The 16,090-nt window shown below is 37.3% G+C and overlaps 1 protein-coding gene across 1 annotated transcript in view; it reads right to left on the reverse strand.

Annotated features, from left to right (window-relative positions):
- The window catches only part of PolrMT (mitochondrial RNA polymerase), a 363,978-nt gene that overhangs the window by 60,041 nt on the left and 287,847 nt on the right, over positions 1–16,090 (reverse strand). The window contains exons 11-12 of the mRNA XM_017609322.1: positions 9,927–10,157; positions 9,493–9,862 (exon numbers count right to left, since the gene is read on the reverse strand). Coding sequence (XP_017464811.1) covers positions 9,493–9,862; positions 9,927–10,157 — 601 coding nt within the window. The remainder of the gene's footprint in view (positions 1–9,492; positions 9,863–9,926; positions 10,158–16,090) is intronic.

The following is a 16,090-nucleotide window of genomic DNA, read 5'->3' on the forward strand; positions in this document are numbered from 1 at the left end:
GTCGAGGCCACACGTCAGGCGGGAACAAGAGCTCGCAATCAGCCGCTTTAGAACCTTTTTACGCACACGCTCCATGGTGCAGGCACCATCGGCGGGTCCGAGCCTGTAGCGCCAGCTGTTTACCAGATACTTTTGTTCGAATGTGTGCGTGCGTGTATGTTTATGTGATTGCAAAGAAAGCTAACAGAAATGTTAACCAGGTGTAGATGTATATGTGCAATCATACTTGATCAAACATAGTTCGATCAAACTCGAATGCTACTTACATGATGTCCAGAGGAAAATCGGTAAAGTAAAGTCAAGAATGTGTGTGCGAATGAAAGTAGGAAACAGTAACTTTCTTGTTGTTGAGTTTTCCATATACTTAAGTAGGTAATCCCAGTTGAGGCGCTTAGCTAGGCCAAAGGGTATAAAACGACCCAGCCGGGGCAAACGGTTTCAAATGCGAAAGTTACGGTGTTGACGCTGTTTTAACCGAGTGCCAGTTGTGTTNCACCCAGCTGGGGCAAACGGTTTCAAATGCGAAAGTTACGGTGTTGACGCTGTTTTAACCGAGTGCCAGTTGTGTTCAGTAAACAAATATAAATAAAGAAATACATTTTTTGAGTAAAATATATATATATATATATATATATAAGTTGGAATATTGAAGTATATATTTGTGAACAGTGATCAACGCTAACGGATCGTCGCGATACCGGTGGTCGTAAGGACGTGATCTACGGTCTAAACTGGAACTGGAGGTAAGTGCTCTACAAGATTATATCCCCGAATTTGCATACACGCATAAGCCAGCATACCAATTAATGCCTAGGCAGATATGTGTGTAAGTAAGCCGGCGGCAAATTAACGTTAAAGAAAACAACAACAGAAAGTCACATAAGCCAGTAGATGTCTAAGCAGTAGACTAAATTAAAGTTTTTCTACCCCCAGGTCGCCCATGCATAAAAGGACCTCCACTCTGCGAACGCTTAGAAAACAACACCAAGCGTATCTTGCACTATACGGAGCGTGGAAAAAGCTGTGGGCAGACGCACTAAAGCTAAGCCAACTCCTTCACCAATCCACTCGTGTACACACATCCGAACACATGAACACACATCGACGCATACATTTAAAGCCAACAGCTACAAATATAACAGCGCACATACACAGATATATGCAAATACAAACATCACAACGAACAGCTGGTCTGGAAGATTTGGACGGAACAAATTATCAACCACTGGATCTTCATACGCATGTTCATACTAGTTAACACCGGGAAAGTAATAAGCGAGAAGGAGCATCAAGCCACGGAGAGCAGTGCTGTTAGAAGCAGAGGAGAGCGTGACATCGTGGGACAGCATCCACAACAGGAGCGTAACAGGCCAGCACAGCGCCTACGCCGCTGATCCGCAGCTGCGCCGCGATCATCCTGAATTCTTGCACTTAATCGCTTTTGTTTAGTTTTTCGCACATTCTTTTTTCTTACCTAGTTTAAGCTTCTCATGTACGTATGTATGAAGGGAACTCGGGGCTTGTACATACCTTGCTTTATTTTACTTGATTTTTGCATTCCTTCTTAGTTATTCCGCTTTCTTCGGGTTTGCCATCCCCGACCTTTACGGGCATGAATTCAATTCCCGATTTTTTCTAGGTTTTGTTTTTTTTAGCACATGGTTTTTTTATTTGCATAATTTGGTTCAACACAATAGTTTTTTGAATTTTTTTTGCATTGCATTCAGTATGTACTACATATATATACCTATGCTCACATGTATGATTAAATAAATTCTTGTATTCTTGTATTCTTGTATGCCATAGCCAGACGGACACGCGAATTTATACTTTTGGTTTCTTTTCCGTTCGCTATTGGCAGTATATGTATGCATAGATGTACATATGTACATGCAAGTATTTTTTTTTTGACTTTCCTTTAGAATTCGAGTCTCAGGGCACTTTCTGAGTTAGGTTCACTGATCGTACTTTTTTACACATTTCGTTTCGCCACTTTTAAGTTTGAGTTAAGTCACATTCAATTTTATTTTCTTAAGTTTTAATTTTCAATTTTTTTTGATTTTCTACACATGCGTATTTTCCCCGGTAATTTTCCGATTCGCTTGCCGTCCGGAATCACGAGCGAGTGGTTTTACTTTAAAACCAGTAGGGCAGAAGACACAGACCTCAGCACCGTGGCTGCAGGTGTACATATGTATGTATAGCCGTCGGTATATATAATAGGCTCTCTAACTCTCCACACAGGTTCTCGACAGCATGCTGGTACCATCATCGCTGGAGGCCAAGGTGAGTACATGAATTGTCTCTGGATATAATACTATACATATATGCACATATATATACATATATATACATATAGGCCCGCGGGACATATGTATGCACGTAAATTAAACCCATCTTTATCGGTTTTTCTTTGTTGTACTAATCTTGAACTACCATTGAGGGCAAAGTGGCCTCATTACGGAATTTACATGTACAGAAAGAGCCGAATCGGAAGTTAGAAGTCATTGGTAGTGAATATGAATTTAGATACGTTTAAGTAGTAGGAAACATGTATTAGGGTGAAAAAAAAAGGGACAATTATTTTTTTAGGTATAAGATTAAACCTTTATTTACTTTTGAGACATTGCTTTGGTTCAGAGATTAGGATATTAGTGGAAAAAGTAGGAGCAGTGCTTAGGATTAATAGGCAATAGAAAAAAAAAAAAAAAAGCACTGAATTTCTTTCTCTATGAAGTTAATGTATATGTTAGCATTAGGGTGGTAGAAGGGAATAGTTCATAGTGTTAAAGATAGTGGATAAGTTGAGATTGTGAATAAAGAGTTAGAAAAAAAAAAAAAATGATAAGCTGAACTCAGGAGTTTGTTAATGTCGGAAGATCATTAGGTATGGAGTGCTGAGCACGAGAGGTGGGGTGGGTGTTGCGCTTGTCAACGCAGGGGAAGTGGGGAGTGGACACTCGATGACGGAGGACTTGGAAATTACTGACTGATGTAAAGACGGACTTATGTCAGGTTAGGGGGCGTTGTTAAGAAAGGTGAGGAGTCACAACAGCGCCCAAGGCCTCACGTGAAGTTCACGCCGAAGAAGGGAGGGTTGACTCCACCTGACAGGACGGGACTGGACCATGACTTTGTTTTGTTTGCACTGTTCTTCCTTTCCTTTATCTCCTCTATGACTATCTTCTCTTTACTACACTATCTGGCATGAATACTTTTTTTGTTTATGTAGTCGACAGAGAGGCAGGCACAAATGACCCACCCCGACGACGAGCTAGCTTGGGATGCAAGCATGCCTGCATGCCGCCTCGCCTGATGCAAATAGGCTACTACATAACAGCCATTGTATAGCACATAATTAGCTCTATATTTAACCGAAAAATGAAATCAATCGAACTGCTTGGTCCTGAAATATAAGCATTTAAAGAGAGTGTCGTTACGTGACAAAAAATGGAAGTTCATTTTTTCTTTTCTTACAAAATCGCAAAACTCTGCGAATTGTGGATGGCTATTTTCATGAAACTTATTTCAAAAAAGTTAAAGAAAACAAATGGTATTCCTTTTTTGTATCACATTGAAATCGTACGACTGTCACGTGCGCCACCATGGGAATGCCCATATGGCATACCCGAATTTTGAAATTATTTTAATTATTGGTACTCAAAATAGTTTTTACGAAAGGTTGTTAGTTTTTATGATTTAAAGGTGCCGCCAGAAGTTAACATCATAAATAATGTTCGGAATGTATTTTCTACAGATAACTTTTGAAATACTAAAAAAAAAATTAATTTCCATTGCCACATTCTTATTACTGGGGTTTTAAAATGCGTTTCTTTGATACCCCTTTTGACGAAATAATTTGATGATTATCAATGATTCTCCCAAGTGTCTTTATTCACATTTCGAACATTCGGAATATATTTTTATGTTCACTTATTCATTAGAACGTTGCTCCCGATAATATGGCGCCGGATAACCTGAACGCATTCTTTTCATTTCGTCTCTAGTACGGAATTCATAGAGGATTGCATGAAAATAATGGCGCTAGAGACACCAAGTAGGTAAGTTTTTGCTAAAAAAATTTAATTGAACATTAATAAGACCTAATAATTTTATTATCTTCTGTTTCTTTATAACCATTGTTTCTGATAAACTACACGACTATTCTCTTCTAGATTCGGACTGAATAATAAAAACACGCCTACGGCCAGGGTTGGCACCTCACGAAACCGATTGCGTAGCAAAAGACCAGAAAAAACGTAGTAAAAAGTAAAAAATCGTAGCAAAAGATAAAAATTGCTTATTATTTAAAATTTATATGCATATCTCTTGTTTTAAAACAAAAACATAACATTTGAATTTCAATAACATCTGTACTCTTTTAAGTATTGTATTAATTTGTTTCTTTCACAGTGGCGTTTGCCAAATACCGAACTTATAGAACTAAACACTTTTTGCCACTTACCCCAGCCCTTTCGTCATAAATAAATGAAAGTTTACTTTGTTTTTATTGTTGGTTTGTACTAGGCTATTTTTATCAATTTGGCTTATGTGCAAGAAAAAACTTTCTTCACTTTGCTGCCCGACGTTTCGCCAAACTCCTTGGCATCTTCTGGGGCGTTTTCTTTATTAAAGAATCAACAAGAAACAAACATAAGGACGTTATTGTTATAATATAATTTGTTAATATGTACACAAAACATTTGTACACACAAGAAAACAAGTAACTAATTTTTTATTGAATCTATGACAATTAGCAATTTTTAACATGATACTGAACTTTAAACACTTTTGAGAAAACATTGAAAAACTTACATTTGAACAATAAACTATTGTACACTTAACATTTAAAACTTCAAAATTTAAATAGCGTTCATACCATCACCCTGTGGTACATTTGTCAAACTAATACTAAAATGGCTATAAACATAATAAGTATGCAGCCGCGATGTCGTCAGTGTCTTCTTTTTTGTTTATTGTTACAGTTCTTTTTTGCAAAATTCTTAAACTCTCTAGTGTGTATCTTGGTTTTTCTCTTTTTTCCCTATCCACTATTCTCGCGTTAGTCAGATCAGCTGTACGACCACTGGCTAGCACATGTTGGGCTAAAGCAGTGCTGTTTTTATTCTTCCTAATGTCGGCTTCATGTTCAGCTAGGCGAACTCCCAGTGGTCGTTTCGTTGTGCCAATGTACACCTTATTGCAGCCTTCGTTTTCGCTCCCTTTGCATGTGATTTCGTATACCACATTGCTTTGTTGGTGGGAGTCTATTGGAGATTTTGTATTTGTAAATATTGAAGACAAGGTGTTGTTAGATTTGTATGCTAATGTAATGTTCTGATTGCTGTTTATTTCGCCTTCAAGTTGTTGGTGGAACTTAGGTACGTATGTGACACTGTGATATCGCTTTGTCTCACTTGTTGTTTTCGACTTGGTTGTTTTGTTGTGCTGGTTGTCCATTTCCCTAATTTTTTGTTTGAGTAAACTTTGTATTAGGTGGTGCGGATAGTTGTTGTTAGTGAGAATTCTGTTTATTCTGTTAATGTTTGTGTCTCTAAATTGTGCGTGGCTTATTGTTAGTATTTTATGGATTAGGTTTTTTGCGGTGTTCACTTTATATTTTAAGGGTTGCGAAGACATGAAATTAATTATGCGACCGGAGGATGTGGGTTTCGAATACCAGTCAAGTAGTATGGAGTCGTTTTTCTTATGAATCATGACGTCTAGGAATGGGATGCGGGAATTCGTTTCCGATTCCATAGTGAATTGTAGCTTAGGATGGTATTCGTTGAGTGTTTTTAAAATTATATCCACGTCGTTTCTTCTTACAATAGCAAAAATGTCGTCCACATATTTAACCATAAATTTAATGTCAATGTTGAGGTGTTTCTTTAGCTCCATCACGGTATTGTCCAATAAATTGTCCATAACTATGTCTGCAATCGTTGGCGAGAGGGGATTTCCCATCGGCATCCCAAAGGTCTGTGCATAGAAGTTTCCGTTGTATGTGAAGTAATTATTCTCTTTCAGACAGAAATTCAAAATGTTGTGGAATTTATTTTTTGGTATGTTCGTGTTTGGTTTAATGTCGTCCCACTTATCGAGGATGATTTTAATTGCTAAATGTGTCGGAATGTTGGTGAAGAGGGATATCACGTCGAAGGAAACCAATAAATCTTCCTCTTCTATCCGAATATTCTCTAGTTTTTCTTTCAGTTGGAATGCATTTTTTATGTTGTATTTTTCCATGACAAGGTTATGAAGAATATTACCTACATACTTGGACAAACTGTAACACGGGACATTCACTGACGAAGAAATTGGCCGTAAAGGCAAGTCCGGTTTGTGGATCTTTGGCAACCCATAAAGTCTAGGTGCAGTCGCGGCGGTGCATGTCAATTGTCGTTTCTCTTTGAATGCAATAATCTTTTTTTTATACAAGTCGTCAACTAAGGTATTGTTTTTCCTCTGAAGTGTAGTCGTTGGGTCATTTCTCATTGTTTTATATGTATTTTTGTCGTCAAGTAGTTTNCGTTTATACTGTGATGTAGTTGCTGTTTTGCGTGCAGAATGTAGCTTTTGGTGTTTTTAATGTTCATGTTTGTTTGTGTGATCTCTAGGTTTAATATTTTCTTTAGAAACATTCGTTTTGTTTTCTCTACTTTTGCTTTTATTTTCTGAGATGTGGTATTTATGTTTATGTTTTTAGTTGCGTTTGTCAAGTAGTTGGGTGTTAGTTCATACCGTCTACATTCCAATAAGAATTTTAGTTGTGTTATCTGTTTTGCCAGTTTTTGTTTTTGTTTACTGTAGTGTTTTAAGTATAAGCAAATATGCTCTCCGTGTTTGTATTTCATGTGCTTGTAATAATCCTTCATGTTTGTGAGTGTTTTTTGTTGATATAAATAAAGGGAATACTTCGGCAGGCCTTCCGATTAGAATAATATAACGATGAGTTAATGATCAGTTTCAAAATTATGTTTTTATTGTTGGTTTGTGGTTTTCTTGCATATAAGCCAAATTGATCAAAATAGCCTAGTACAAACCAACAATAAAAACATAATTTTGAAACTGATCATTAACTCATCGTTATAGAAAATTTACTTTATTTGAGAATATCGATAATATGATTTCAACGGAATATTGCGTGAAAACGAACCTTTTGCCTCTGTTGAGCCGCTTTTTATCTGTGTCCCTCTCGCTCATTGAATCTTTCTGTATCAGTGATGCACACGGGAGTCTCCGGGAGCTACTCGGCTTTCACATACAAGTCGTGTGTGCGCAGCTACCGAACTTATGCGCCGCTAGCAGCCGGTCAGTTTGCGTTTGTACTTCATGCTGTAAGCATCACATGCGTGAGCTGTTTTGCGGAGTACACACATACAGACACACAAAAATTGCGCTTGTGTTGGTAGCTCTGCCAACGCTGTGCACCACTGTTCTGTATACATTTAGATCTTGAAGCCATGGCCTGTTTACCACATTTTTGAAGTTACAGTGATTTACAAATAGGATAAAGCGTAGTTGGGTAGCAAATTTTAAAATTTTTAAAAAATCGTAACAAATTTACTACGATCGTGGCAAAGTGCCCACTGTCAATTATTAGAAAAAATTTGTGAGTGGTCAGACATGCATTTTTCGTTGAAGCGGTTGTAATTTCAATTATGACTTTATTACTCCTTTCCTTTATTTCACTTCTGGATTGGAAATAACGTCATATAGTTTTATTACCAAAACAAAATGGAAATAAGATCATATCGCATGCGATCTTCAAAAGTGACACAACTCAAAATTTGGCATTTTTGAATTTATGCGCTAAAAATGTACAGAGAGCTTTTATTTACCTTTCAGCAAAAGCTGGAGCAAATTTTTATTATAATTTGTTGAAAAAGCCTAAGGCAAAGTCTCTATTGCCCATATGATTGGCATGTGCTAAGAAATAATTTTTCGCATTTTCCAACCAACGTGTAATTTTGAGTTGTGTCACCTTTGAAGATCGTGTGCGATATGGCCTTATTGCGTATGGTGTTATTGCACCCCACCATTTAAGACGGCCTTGGAAGTATGCCTACCGAAGACCACTAAACCATAATATTAGCAGATAAATCGTATACGTGAATTATGTGGTCATAAGCAATAACCACCTAAGTCGACTTAAGAAAGAATTCAGTTATATATATTCTGCAACTACTATACTCGCCAGCTAGGCTATTTAAAAAGTTATAGACGAACATATTTTGCTTTCCCCATAAGGTTAACATTATAATCCAATAGTCGGTTATTGCTTATGACCACAGAATTGTTGGTGAAAATGATGGACCAAAATATTTCAATAAAAAAAAATTAATTTTGAGCGGGACGAAGTTCGCCAGGTCTAGTACTAAATATAGCAGCATATGGGCGTCGGCCGCTGTGGTGTAGTGGTAAGCAGTGCGCGCTTCCACTCCGCAACGCCAGGGTTCAAACCCTGGGCAGAGCAACATCGAAAAAAGTATAGAAAAAGGTTTTTTCTTAACAGCGGTCGTCCCTCGGCAGGCAATGGCAAACCTCCGAGTATATTTCTGCCATGAAAAACAGCTTCTTCTAAAACTGTAGGTCCCTCCGCTCTGTGTGACAACATCAAGGCGCACGCCACAAATCGGAGGAGAAGCTCGGCCCAACACTAACATATGTGTAAGCGCCAATCTATTATTATTATTATGGGGGAATCCAAGAAATAGTCAACCAAAATCTGAAAGAATGTATGCAATTCAATTTCTCGCATTTTTGTATCAAAAATGGCATAGGACCAAATATTCTTATTTCATATTTCTTTTTTGAGAAATCTGATTTTCCGCTCTTACATCTTGAAACAAAGCTCTGAATACTTCTATTTTTAAGCACTATATCTTTTAATAAAATGCCACAATATCGCTTTAAAAAATAAATTTTTTCAACGGAAAAAAGAGTAACATACGCAACGTAACGTCCCGAACGCACGTATAAAATTGTTTTAAAGTAAATCCAACCTTTACTTTAATTTCATAATACAATTTCTAAACTTCATTATTTTCTCTTCAAAGTATATTTGTAGATTGTGCTCTCTATATATGAAAATTTGGGCAAATCGGTTGACTTCGATGGTCATGTCAAAATCGCTTCCTTTTTCAGTAACGTCCGAACGCAAATTACGAAGGCAAATACACAGACATAAATGAAAATGCAAACTTCATTATTTTGACCTACTTATTACTGCCTTAAAACTTCCCTTATATTTACCACAAACCATTTTGAACTTTATTTTTTTGTCGGCAAAAAAGTTAAAAGAAACGTCCGAACGTAACGTCCGCAACACCAGGATTTGCCCATATTCATATTTTCACATCCAAAAAGAAAAACTATCAGATAATTATATTATAGCGAGTTTCAGCGGCATTTGTACACAAAGTGAGCCAAAATGTACACAAAGTGCTTAACAGTGCGGATTTAGGGCCATATATGAAATAATCTTACCTTCAGGACTATTTGAACGTTGAACTTTAGCTATCTCCATACAGCAAGCTAGTGTTTGCCATGGTTCATCTGATTTTACCCACCACATATTTCCTTTCAATGGATTATCAGCTGAATCAAGAATTTCATCCATTATTTCTTCGGCATAAAATAATCTTTCACGCACTGAATCCCGTTTCTTTAAACCAGTTAAGTTAATACAATGTAGTTTAAGCCAGTTAAAACCATTCCGTCCAAGCGGTTTTGCATGATCAAAAACAAGCATAGACCGTGCCAAGTCAGATCCTAAATGATTAAGATGAGGTGGTATGGGATAAACCCGTCCACGAAAGTCCATGTTATGAGGCAGCCAAAATACACGATTGCGATACTGAAAATGGTGAAACAATAACTGTTATTATAATGATATACAGAAATGTACCACATTCAAATACATAATTTGCCAAAGAAAGCCGGTATAATGTGTCACACCATAAACTGTACATCTCTCCTTGTTTTCGTCGATGCGCTAATCTGTCTTTAAATCGCTTCGAGCGTTCAGCAGTTGTTAAAGCAGGACTTTCGTCATGTATGGAAGATAAGGGTGGTAAACAGCTCGGCGGCCGAGGAACATCTAATTTCTCGTCGCCACCATTTTGAAATACTTTTATAACAACATCAAGTACCTGATAAAAGAAAATATAAACAAAGGCTATTAATGTTGAACTGTTAATTTTATAACTACTTATCGCTCATTTACAAAAAGGCCGTTACAACCGCAAAACGTGATTGATCAGGAGATGCCTTGAAATTTTTAAACTGGCACTAGAAAATGCAGGTGCATATTCGCTTTTTACGCAGAAACTACACGAAACCTTGGCCTCAATTTTTTACAAAGTTTAAAGCATGATATAACGAATAATTTTACATCATATACACAAAAATACCGTTTTTGAAATGTCACAGTAAATCAGCGTTATGTTCAGTGGAATCTCTAAAAAAGCCTTGCGTGCCGCATGTACTTATCTCCCTTACACTGCTGTCAAATCAAACAAGGATTAAAATTTTAAAACCAGTTAATAAAATTAAAGTAAACTTTGGGCAAAACTCGCGAAAATTAAATAAATTTTTATGCAAATCTTCAACTTTTTAATCAGATTTTTTGGAATTTTCTTGAATATGCAGTTTTGCAGCCCATTAAGTTCTGGTATAAAAAATGGAACTAGGGGGAAAGGTGTTGATGGGGGTGAAAGCGTGTATGCTAACGCTCAATTGTTGGGTTAGTCAGGTGTACATTATTAAAAACTATTTTCATGTACGTTAATTGAGTTGCGTGGTTTTCTCTTTATTTGCGATTTTGGGAGTGACGGAATTACGATTATTGATTTTCATTGATTATTGGCGCTTTCGGTCGGTAGAAGGCAAAGTTTTACGAGCGGTCGGGTTAGTGTACCGTTTTGTGTGCGCAAATCTACGACTCGTATGTGACCATCGGAGCCACGGTGTAATTTTTGATTCTTGCGAGCCGCCACGCGGTTCATCGTGAATCAGAACACATTCTCCGATTTTAGGCTATTCTTGAGTGTTCTTCCATCTATATCTATTATGGAGGTCTTTTAAATAATCTTCCTTCCATCTGCGACTGAATTCATGATGGAGAATTTTCACTCGTTCCCATCGATTCATTAGAAATAAGGATTGCTTGTCTGGATCCGGTATTGCCAGAAGTGGAGCTCCTCAAAGAAACTGCAACTGGTGAGGGCAGTGAAATCGGGGGGATCTTGCGAAAGCGCAGAGAGGGGACGTGAGTCAAGAACGGCTTCCATTCGGGTTATTAATGTACTAAATTCTTCAAAGTTAAATTTGTGTGCCAGCGACTTTTTTAAAAAGTGTTTTGAAACTTTTTACAGCTGATTCCCGTAGCCCACCCATATGTGAGGCACTTGGTGGGATAAATTGTTAATCGATGCCTTGGGGTGCGTATTTTTTAACGATTTCAGGCCAGACTTCCCCTATAAATTTAATAAATTGTTTTTCAGTGGCTCTTTTGGCTTCGACAAAGGCGAGCAAATGCCGCGAGAAAAGCCACAGTTGTCAGATCAGAACATAGCTCGAGGTGTACTGCCTTCGCAAAGGTGGAAGTCCTTAAAATGGACACCTTTATCTGAAAAGGCCCAGCAGAGTCAACACCAGTGATAGTGAAGGGCAGAGCGCAATTGCAGCGTTCAGGTGGAAGAGTCGCCATGATCTGCAAGCGCATCTTCTGCTTATGTATAGTGCAGACTTTACACATAAATATGCATTTTTTTGATCCGTGGCTTTAGTCGTGGAATTAAAATTCTTGACCGACCATTTTTTTCATGAGGCGATGTTTGGCTTGTAGCATTAATAAGTGGAGAAATCTGAGGTAAAGTGTTGCAAAGGGGGATTTCTCTGGTATTATTATAGGCTGGAATTCGCTAGCCATGTATTAGCACGAAGCAGACCTTTCGTGTCTAAAAATGGATTAAGTACTAAGAGTACTAAGAGTACTTAAGTACTCTTTTTATCAATTGGTTTTGATTCTCTTAGCATTAATATTTCGCAGCTGAAATAGCGCGTTTGAGTGTTTGCAACAAGAGAAACCTTTGCTTTTTGTAGGTCTTGGTGCGTTAACATGTATATATAGGCGACTACCCTTAGGGCTCGGGGAAACGAGGAAAATCGTTCTAGGATGTCAGTGTCATCCAAAATTGTATGAAAGGTTTAAACTTTTCGACTTTCTGGGGCAATTATGTTGCGTATGGGGGATTGTGACCATAATTGTTGCAATTCTATTAGCCAGTCGGGCCCGTTCCACTAGAGTGAGGTGGTGGCGAAGTGCAGGGGTTTGCACTTGTGTCACGATCGGCGGAGTTATCAGCACTGGCTACATGTCGTCGAGTTGCTGGCCCAACTAAATCCAGTATTTGGGCTGTGAGATTGTAAACGTATGTTTTCCATGAGTGGCTGGGTTTTTCTAACCAAGCTAAGACGATCTCTGAGTCTGACCATAGATATAATTTTTGATTGGTCATGTTTAAATGCGTTTGCACAGTTGAGGCTAATTTTGCGAGTAGTAGCGCGCCACAGAGTTCAAGTCGTGGTAGACTTAGTGTTTTGAATGGTGCCACCTTGGCCTTTGCTACTAATAAATGGCTTGAAATTGTGCTGTTAGTTTGGGTGCGCACCTAAATATATAGTTGCCTTTTCAGAGGCGTCGCAGAAGCCGTGCAGTTCTACTTGGTATTCAGGGGAGTAATTCATCCATCGAGGGATTTGTATCTCGGAAATAGCATGCAAGTTGTTAGCAAATTGGGACAATTTTACCAAGCGAAGTGGTTTTACTTGCTCGTCCCATTCGGTTCCGTCTAGCCATAATTCTTGTATCATGATTTTCGCTTGTATCATAATTAGCGAAAGCCATCCTACGGGGTCAAAAAGTTTCGGTACAACCGACAGGATTTGTCTTTTAGCTATTGCGGAGTGAGCAGATATTGATTCAAGAGTATGTGAGAATTTATCTGAGATCGCATTCCATTGTATGCCCAGGGTTTTTGTGATACTTTCCTTTTCGAATATTAGAAAGTTTGAATGTAATAAATTCTCTTTATTTATATCTTTTACGATTTCGGGGTGATTGGCGGTTATCTTTTTTAGGGGAATCCTTCTGAGTTGAGGGCTTGTATCACTCTTGATAGTGCTTCGTACGCTAGGGGTAAGCTGTAGCTTCCAGACAGGATATCGTCCACATATGTTTGTTTTTAACACCGGGGTTTCAAGGGGTAATTTTCCTTTTATATCATTTGCCAATTCGCAAAGTGTTCGAATGGCAAGAAAGGGGGCGCAATTTACGCCAAATGTCACCGTTTTGAGTTTACAGTCACATATTAGACTATTAGGTGAATTTCGAAATACATATAATACGCTGAAAGTCTTGATCGTCTTTATGTACGAGCATTTGTTGATACATTTTTACGGCGTCTCTGTTAAATACGTATTAGAACATACGCCACTTTAAAATCAGTAGCATTAAATCGGGTTCATGTGGGTCCTGTGTACAAAATGTCATTTAAGGAATTGGCTTAGCTTGTACATTTCGAAGCATTGAATACAACTCTTACCTTGGTTGTTTTTTTGTCTGGTTTTACAGCCGTGGTGGGGTAAGTAAAACGAGGTGTATTTACTTTCGGTTATGTTCTCATATGGATTTACTTTTTCCATATGATCTAAGTCGAGATATTCTTCCAGGACACCATCGTATGCTGATTTAAGCTCGTATTTTTTAAGTAGGTTTTTTCCATACTTAAAAACTGCTGAAGTGCAGAGGTTCGGGAGCGACCTAGGGCGAGTGTGTGCGGGAATTAGGGCTTAAATGACATATCGACCCGTTTGTGCTCGCGTTGTTGTGGCTTTGTAATAATCTTCGCAAGCTTTATCTGCTAGGGTAGTGACTTGTATGGGGGGAGTTCTTCTAACTCCCAACATCTTTTTAATTGAGAATTGAGGTATTCGTTTAAAATGTCTTCAACTTGAGTTGTAAATACCGGCACTTTTTCTTTTACTTGGCCGCTTAGAATCCAACCGAAGATGATATTTTTGGCTAATAGGGTATTTGAGATTTTTCCAATTCCTTCTATAGCATTATTTGGGGGATTAGATCGCTGCCTAATAGGATATCAACTTGCGCGGGGGTGTGGCAATTGGGATCCGCTAATTTGAGGTGGGCAAATTTTTAGCAATCTTTGCCATTTATTTCATAGCTTGGAAGCATATTTGTTAGTTGCGGCAGAACAATGGCGTGTGCCTCTATTCTTACATCCGCATTGGAGGAAATCAGGGTTGATAAACAGATTTTATTCGAGTTTTGTATTACTCTTCCACCCATTCCCGAAATTTCAAAGTTTGAGTTTGTGCTTGGGGGTTTTAACCGGTTTTGTACTTTTGATGAGATAAACGATCTTTGTGAGCCTTCATCAGTTAGATATCTAAGCTAAAATAATTCTCCTCGATGTTCAATCGAGAAAATCGCAGTTGGCAGTAAAATTATGCTTTCATTTCCTGAATGAAGCGCTTGCATATTTGCTGTTTTTGAACAGCCTGGTTTCTCGGTTTCTATTTCGAGATTCTCGGGGTTTTTGGGTCTAGCTGTTGCAACTAGCCTTGTGGCTCTTTGATAGTTAAGAGCCATTTTGGGGGGTAAAATTATTAACATGGACCATCGAATGATGCCTCCTTTGGTAGTATACACAATTGAATTTACTTTCACAGTCTTTTCGCATCTGAGAGCGTGAGAAGCAGTTTGTGGAAAATCTATTGTTTCCAGGGACCGCAAATAACGATTACTTTTTAAATTTTCTACTCAAAAAATCACACTGAAAGAGAAATGCTGCACGCATAAGGAGTAGACCAATATATTTCTTACTACTCGGAATACCTTCAGCGGCACTGATTTTTTTTTTTTAATTTTTACTTATAAAAATCAAGTTTAATTATTATTTTTTGAGTTTTCTTTTTTACTCAGAAAATAATCGCTATGTTTTGAGCTTTACTTTTTGCTCGGAAAATAATAGTTACGTTTTAAGTTGTATTTTTTTGCTCGGAAAATAATGGTACGTTTTACGTTTTATTTTTTGATCGGAAAATAATCGTTACGTTTTGAGTTTTATTTTTTGCTCGGAAAATAATCATTACGCTTTAAGTTTTATTTTTTGCTCGGAAAATAATCGTTACGTTTCAAGTTTTATTTTACTTTTAACGCCACTGTGGAGTGGGTAATGAAAATACAGAGAGCAATATACAAGGGCAGAAAAAAAGACAAGGGCAACGACAAAACCACAGACACTCACAACCTATATCGAAGGATCACGCCAATGATAAAGATGAAGAACAGTACAAAGTTAAAGATAAATAAAATACAAGGATAAAGATAATGATGTAGATCAAGATCAAGATGAAGTTAAAGATAAAGATGAAGATAAAGTTAAAGATAAAGATAAAGTTAAAGTTAAAGTTAAAGATGAAGATAAAGATACAGATACAGATAAAGATAAAGATACAGATAAAGATAAGGATAAAGATAAAGATAAAGATAAAGATAAAGATAAAGATAAAGATCAAGATACAGATGACGATGAAGATGAATATAAAGATAAAGATAAAGATAAAGATAAAGATGAAGCTGAAGATAAAGATAAAGATAAAGATAAAGATAAAGATAAAGATAAAGATAAAGATAAAGATAAAGATAGAGATAAAGATAAAGATAAAGATAAAGATAAAGATAAAGATAAAGATAAAGATAAAGATAAAGCTAAAGCTAAAGCTAAAGCTAAAGCTTAAGCTAAAGCTTAAGCTAAAGCTAAAGCTAAACTTAAGCTAAACTTAAGCTAAAGCTAAAGCTAAAGCTAAAGCTAAAGCTAAAGCTAAAGCTAAAGCTAAAGCTAAATCTAAAGCTAAAGCTAAAGCTAAAGCTAAAGCTAAAGCTAAAGCTAAAGCTAAAGCTAAAGCTAAAGCTAAAGCTAAAGATAAAGATACAGATACAGATACAGATACAGATACAGATACAGATACAGATACAGATACAGATACAGATACAGAT

Source organism: Rhagoletis zephyria, unplaced genomic scaffold (assembly GCF_001687245.7).
Source record: "Rhagoletis zephyria isolate East Lansing unplaced genomic scaffold, Rhagoletis_zephyria_1.1 Rzeph_scaffold_00215, whole genome shotgun sequence".
Taxonomy (NCBI): Eukaryota; Metazoa; Arthropoda; class Insecta; order Diptera; family Tephritidae; genus Rhagoletis; species Rhagoletis zephyria.